This window comes from Rutilus rutilus, assembly GCF_951802725.1.
Source record: "Rutilus rutilus genome assembly, chromosome: 14".
In the NCBI taxonomy this organism is placed as follows: domain Eukaryota; kingdom Metazoa; phylum Chordata; class Actinopteri; order Cypriniformes; family Leuciscidae; genus Rutilus; species Rutilus rutilus.
This window is the reverse complement of record NC_140219.1, coordinates 3740001-3747500: the sequence shown is the minus strand read 5'-3', so window position 1 is coordinate 3747500 and position 7500 is coordinate 3740001. Positions and strand designations below refer to the sequence as shown.

Here is a 7500-nt window from a genome sequence, read left to right as displayed (position 1 = left end):
TAAATTGTTATATTATTGAGATATTATTGATTAATATACTGTATACATATATATATATATATATATATAGAGAGAGAGAGAGAGAGAGAGAGAGAGAGAGAGAGAAATATAACGGACAAACCTGATTGCAAATTATATATATCTATAAAAATATATGTAAAATTAGCAGGTTCTAAAGGTATTGCACGTAAATAAACATCATCATTTCAGACTCTTATAATATAATATCTAAAAGTGTAATTTTTTAGTGTGAATCATTGCTTCTCATGTCGCTTGCGTTTTACACCATCAGCCACAGAAAACACTGATCTGTATCTCAACATCTGTAAAGTCAGCATGAAACAAACAACATTCATAATCTCTTCTGGAAAGTGGCAAGGTGCCAAAACAAAGAATATTCAACAAGGAGGGGAAAAAAGTAGGACGGGATTTGATCGTATCCATCAGAAATGGATTGAATGGAGACGGGTTAAAAATCCCCAGTGACATGATAATGAAAGGGAGCATTTATTAAAGACGTAAACTGGGTCAGTTTTGATTTTATGTTCATTTCCAGGCTTACACAGAATCTGTGTCTGCAGAAATCCTGTCTCTCATTCATAAAATTCTACATATAATTTTCTTTATGGAATATAACATATATATATGGGGGGGGTATTGTTTCAAAACAATACATTTATAGTTTGTAAAATTTATAGTTTGTAAAATATACAATGGTGTCTATGGAAGCAGCAATAACAATCCGTTGAAATATATTTGCCGACGTGTTTTATTCATATCAGATACACAGTGTAAGTAACTATAAAGTTGACTCTATTCTTCTCCCAGTTACTTTCATGTAAGTTATTTCGGGAGAAACTGATGAATTGACGTGCTGTAATAAATCCAACAGACAGGAATCTCTGAACTGCGGCCCAAACAAACATCTCACGTTACAGATCAAGATCATTTATAAAGGTTTTTAAACGACAAAACAAACTCTCTTACACGTATTTTACAGTCGGAATAGAAGATAGTTGATGACATGGTAAGCAAGTTTGTTAACATTTAGAAATAAAAAGCGCTACATCTGTCATACAGCGCTATTTTGGCTGTGGTGAATCACGTGCCAAGCATGACGCGTTACCATGGAAATGGGGGGTATCGGGGTGCCGGTGTGGTGAACAAATGAGTCCTATTGAAGAGATTATAACGTCGTAGTACAAACGTCTTCTATAATAAAGTGATTTTGTATGATTACTCATAAAACGTGCTTTGAACCAATCGGATTGCTTGGGTCCTAAGCTCGGACTCATCTCTTCAGTAGGACTCATTTGTTCACCACACTGGCTCAACATCGTGTTGTCTGTCAGCCATCGCGATGGCCCAACCCTAATAACAGCTAATATATGATTATGCCTGCAGCTACCAAAACCATAATGCCCTCACCGCTCTATTTAAAGACCTGTGGTGAAAATCATCTTTTTTTGTTTATGTGTCTGTGGTGTTTTATTATGCTGTAAGACAAACCATGGCAAACAGGAAAATGGTTTGTGTGTAACATTAGCAACACATTATTATTATTTTTTATAACGTAGTCAAGCAAAAGGCTTATCATATTAATTACTGGACTACCTTGTAACCAGTCAGACCAACGTGTGATCGTCAACGAGTGGATCTCTGAGCTGAGTGAGTGAGTGAGTGGAGGCGGGGCTCATTTGCATATTCATAGATGAGGCAAGGGTGTCGAGTTACAGTCAAGCTATTTTAAGCCATGAAGACATTATTTTCAAGGAAAAAACATTTAAATATGTCATTTTGGTGATCAAAGATGAGTTTTAAGGGATACAATTATTGACTACAGGGGTCTTTAATAAACGTTATAAATATTATTAATAAAAAATCTCCTCCAGTACTTCTGTCGTCTGACGGATACTGTTTTTAGCAAGTAAAAGTCTTTTAGTAGCCTATAATTGTACAAACGCCCAACTTCAGCTCGTGCTTCAAATCGTCTTTTTGCTGTGAAATCTTTACTTTTATTAAGTAGATATAAGCATAAATTAATATTGTTAGTAATATTTCAAGACGACCACTTTTTGGGCGGAAGCAACTTAGTTTTACTTGATTACCTTTTTTATTTATTTATCGTGTTTACACATGAGTATCAAATATGATTATCAGGTTTATTTGTTCATCTCTCAATCATCATTGTATTGCAAAACATAAAACTACACAGCTCTGATCATAAAACTAAGCTTTTAAATATCATCATTGAGAGATATAGAGACGACAGATATGCATTTTATGTAAGTTTCTGCTAAGATCTCATCGATTTACATTACAAGCATCAGAATTTCATCTTACAACATTTTGTCTTTATAAATATCAGCAGATCCACCAAATTGCATTTTTTGCTCAGTTTGTGTTTTCCCCCTCCTCACTATATCATACTACAAGAGCCATAAATGTGTCAAAAACATAGATATAATATAACATTTATCTTTATGGATAGATAGATAGGTTTAATAAACTGTTCCAATCAAAAAATAAATGTGAAAATATTTCCGTCGCTCCTCATTCTCGAAATTTTTCTTTTGGACGGATTTTCGTCATCAGAAAACACAGATCTGTATCAGTGAACTTTAGCATGTTTTATGTATGTCATGATATGGATGCCACCACTAGACCCCCTCCCACACACTCACACATAAACCCACACACTCTTTGTGCTTTCCAGGTTGAGGGAAACCATTCAGATCTAGACATGACTGACGGAGGAAAGTTTCGAATCATATATCGTTTTCACCTCGAGCACAAATTACTTCCATGATCCTGGTAAAGGGAGGAATCCCCAGCGTGAACCTGTCCTGTCCGGGGGTCACGAGGGCCTTCCCCTGTCGCGGTGACACTATGGTATGACACACACCACTTCCTGTTGAGCGAGGCCTGTGATTGGCTGGCGGAGGAGTTCTTTCAGAGGCCCACTGTGAGCTCATTTCCTGTTCTATGGTGTTGAGTGATCGCGTCTCTGAAAGTGTGTCGTGACACTGCGGAACTGAAGCCACAAGCCGTGATGCTTTAGTACCATTGAGATTCTATTACACTGAAAACGATTTTCACTTTACCGGTTTCACAAATAATTAATAATAAAGAAGTAATACACTGAATTAAACATCAATGAAACTTTAGTTTCGGGTCCAATTCTCACTATTAACTGTGACTTTCTCCACAGTAAACTCCTAATTTACTGCTTATTAATAGTTAGTAAGGTTGTTAAGTTTATTATGGGATGTAGAATATGGTCATGCAGAATAAGGCATTAATATGTGCTTTATAAGTACTAATAAACAGTCAATATCCTAGTAATATGCATGCTAATAAGCAACTAGTGAATGAGAATTGGACCCTAAACTAAAGTGTTACCCAGCAATTTCTTGCAAAACATTTTTAAAGTGTTTTTTTTCTTATTAATATTAATTTTTGTATACTGTTTTTTTTTGTTTAGTTTTTACATATGCCTAAACTGTAGTTTTCATTATTTTTATTTTAGTTTTTAGAACATCGAGTTAAACTAAATGAAACTGAGAAATGATTAGCAATGTGTTTTTATATATATATAATTTATTTTATTTACGAAAATGTGTGTTTTTTTATTTTTACGGTTTTAATTTTAGTTCCCGATATGGCCGGTAATTTAACCCCTTCAGGGTCTGAGTGCAAATATTTCATTTCCAGGGTTATTCTTATCTCATAAGATGAAAAATGCATTAAACTTCCTGTTTTTGTCTATAATCAATATGGTTTGTGTGGGAAGCCGCAAAGTAAAAAGCACCTTTGTCATATCCACTTGTGCTTGATGATGCCGCACCTATAGCCGCTCGCACACACACACACACATGTTTCTGATGCTGATTCAGAATGAGAAGAGGAACTGACAGCATTTTGTAGTTTCCTGCGAAGTGTGCAGAAAGTCTGGGTCAGGTTCACACACACACACACACACACACACTGCATCCGTACACCCCCGCGCACGCGCCTCTCGATTACATCTTTGTCAACTGACGAAGGCCAGTGGAAAAGAAAAACTAAATTACTCATTGTAAAAATCGACTTTCCAATCTCCACAGAGAAGCGGTTTTCCTGCGTCCTCAAGGATTCTTATATAAAGGTGATTGTGTACCTGTTGACAGTATGAAGGACATCAATCCAACTAGCTTTAGAGAAGAAACTTTGCAGTTTAAACATGAAGGCGTCTGTGTGTGTTCTGTTCGCAGTGGCGTGTTGGTTCGTTTCGCAGGCTGACGAGTCGCCGATGATACTCACGCTCGGCAAAGTCATGAATGACCTCGGGAAGATTAAGAAAGCAATGGTAAGTTGATTTCGAAAGATCTACGGCTTGGATCTGCTGCGTTAATTTTACACGTTTTTTAAATCTTGATTTTTTTTCTTCTTTTTTTAAAAAAAAAGGGCAAAAGCACAACTTTGATCAACTCACCCATCACCAATGAACTGAAGGTAAGAAACTCGTTTTCTTCTCTTCTTTTTTCACATAATTAGGGTTCTCGTTTTCGTAGCGGTTTCTGCATGACTCAGTGATTCGACCCTGCTGTGATATCAAGGCGCTTCTGTCATTACAGCCCACCTTAAACTCAGCGGGTTTCACTTCAGCGTGATACAGACTAATTGATTTTCAAACGCGCTCAGAACGTGTGGGTTGATGAACAACATTTCAATGAATCCAGTTTGCTGAGCTGAAATCAAGACAGAAATAACAACTTTTAGTCATGCTTTTCTTGGCAAACACCCTCTCGATGTGTAATCGCTTCTTTTTTAGATTAGAGTCGGTCAGGAGAAAGTTTGCTTCATTTAGGAGAAATCTGATGAGTAATTTATGACATTTAGATTAGAGCTAATATGCTAAAACAGATTTGGGTAACACTTTATTTTACAGTTTAAGTCCTTGTTATGTTACCGTAGTAATAACAGTAAATTATGCAAAATTACATGCAACTAACCCTCAACCAAGTCCTAATCCTAACCCTATAGTAAGTACATGTAGTTGATTAATATTACTCAGTACTTGAATATATAATTACACTGTAACAATGACACCTTAAAATAAAGTGCAACCCAGATTTGTCCTGTTTCACAGTTAAACCTGCTGCAGTTCTTACATTGGGGTTCTAAATAGAATTTTAGGGTTCTAAATAGAATTTTAGGGTTCTAAAGAACTGCCTTTAATGATTGCATAATACTTTCATGTTTTAACAGTTTATTTAATTGTTTCCCTTGGGATTACGTTTACGAGCTGCTTAGTTTATGAAATGTAATTAAAATAAAAAATAAAACAAAATGATTAGTTTTGAACCCCTAAAAGCTTCTATAAGTGTAGCGCCTGACGGAACCCCTTGAAGGTTCCATTCAGAACCTTTTCTTTTTTCGAGTTTTTTCTTTTTCTTACTGCTGTTTATTATTATTATTGTTGTTTGCATTTTTTACAGTAACATTTGTTTCATAATGACTTCTTAATGAAAGTTGCAGTTTCTGTGCACTCTCAAGCAGAAAACGCTCTCTGGGTTCAGTGTGGAAAGAAAGAGTTTCCTCATAGTTTCTGTGAAAACTGCTTAATGAGCAGAAGGGAAATTTGAAGTCAAGATGTATAGATGTCTGCATGTAATAATGACAGGAAGAGAGAGAGAGAGAGAGAGAGAGAGAGAGAGAGATCATTGTTGGGTAGTTTCAGAAAACAGATTCGATTCCTTGACCCGTGTACCGAGAAGCTTTCATATGGGGTTTGCCTAAAAATCCATTGCATCTGAACTCATTAAAAAGTAAAAAAATAAATGAAAAAAAAGTGCATGTGTTAAACGGTTGTCTTTGCTTCTTTCGACAGGACTGCTGCATTGCATCTGCACTGGAATCTTTCAGGCACAACATGATCCACGTGTCGGTCACCGATGCGAAACTTAAAAGGGTCCCGGGGAAAATCTCCAGGGAGCTTGGCAAAAAAATCATCGTGAGTGTGTGTTTATTACGCCTTCTGCTCATTGTTATTGTTTTAAACACATTTAGAAATGAGAAATGCTGATTTATTTATTCATTCATTGTTCTTTATTTTCACAGCTGAACGGGTTGCCCATTTGCAAACCGGAAGAGACACAGGTGAGAAACAAAGCGACACATGGAAATTAACATTTTCTATACACTCTCAAAAATAAAAGTCCTTATTGGCGTCGATGGTTCCATGAAGAACCGTTAACATCCATGGAAACTTTCCATTCCACTAAAGCTTCGTTATAGTGGAAAAATGCTCTTCACGCTAAGAAAAAAGGGTTTCCTATAAGAACTGCTCACTGAAATGTTCTTTGGAGAGAATTAAAAACACCCTTTTGGAACCTTTATTTTGGAGAGTGTTTACATGGTAAAAATGAAACACGATTGCATGCAGTTCTGACGTGTACAATGTTCTGTTTCAGAAAGCTCAGTGCGAATCATCGTACAGAGAGGTTAACAGCCAGACGTTCGTGCAGAACTTTCAAACTCTTCTGCAAAAGGTGAGTTCAAGACAATCACATCTTCTTATAGACATCCTTGTTACATACACTTCCCATAGCAATAACAGTAAATTATGCATAATTACATGCAACTAACAAACCCTAACCCTATAGTAAGTACATGTAGTTGATTAATATGACTCAGTACTTAGATATATAATTACACTGTAACAATGACGCCTTAAAATAAAGTGTAACCCACTTTACATTAGTTAACATGAACTAAGAATGAACAATACTTCTTCAGCATTTATTAATCTTAGTTAATATTAATGTCAACATTTACTAATACGTTATTAAAATCAAATGGTGAACATTAGTTAATGCACTGTGAACTAACATGAACAGCTGGATTTTTATTAACAAAGATGAATAAATACAGTAACAAATGTATTGCTCATGGTTAGTTAATACATTAACGTAATGAATCAACCCAAATACAGTCATTTATACCAAGAAAATGAAGGGAACAGTTGCAGGTGTTTGTGAGATTGGTGTCCACTGTTCGTTGGAATGGAAAAGATCCTTTAAAAAGCGCAAACAGAATAACAAGCACTGTGTAACTAACGACCTACTTTCCTTTTTCTAGATCTATGCCAGCCAGGCGTAGAGACGAGAAGACTGAAGAGCCTTCATGACACTACCCACGGCAGAGAAGAGTCTGCTCCTGCTATCCTATTTATTGATTATTTATTTATTGAGGATTTTATTGTTTATTCGAGCTGGGAGATCTGTGAAAGGACTGTTCGCGTCATTGACGGGGTGTTTTAGGAACAAGGGCGGCCTATTGTTATCAGCTTGAACCCTTTTTTTACAATGTAAAATGTTGTCTTTGTTTTACCGCGACCTTGTGGTGAGATCTCAGCACTGCTGTCCTGTTCCTTGAAAGAACCCGTTGGGTGTTTCCCTGCTGAAGATTAAGCCTTACGCAACAAAACCCAGAGCTTACCATTAGATCTTTCACTTT

At 36.3% G+C, this 7500-nt stretch overlaps 1 protein-coding gene across 4 annotated transcripts in view; it reads left to right on the top strand.

The window, feature by feature from the left end:
* The window catches only part of il21 (interleukin 21), a 20424-nt gene that overhangs the window by 10855 nt on the left and 2069 nt on the right, over positions 1-7500 (top strand). The window contains exons 2-7 of one of the 4 annotated variants that reach the window (XM_084430575.1): positions 2717-4348; positions 4447-4494; positions 5873-5995; positions 6103-6141; positions 6456-6533; positions 7123-7500. The exon at positions 7123-7500 is cut by the window's right edge and continues 2069 nt beyond it. In XM_084430575.1, the coding sequence (XP_084286701.1) occupies positions 4223-4348; positions 4447-4494; positions 5873-5995; positions 6103-6141; positions 6456-6533; positions 7123-7143 (435 nt within the window). In that variant the 5' untranslated portion in view covers positions 2717-4222 and the 3' untranslated portion in view covers positions 7144-7500. Of the gene's footprint in view, positions 1-2524; positions 4349-4446; positions 4495-5872; positions 5996-6102; positions 6142-6455 lie in introns of those variants that run through there. The other 3 variants (XM_084430572.1, XM_084430574.1, XM_084430573.1) reach the window with 3 other exon arrangements.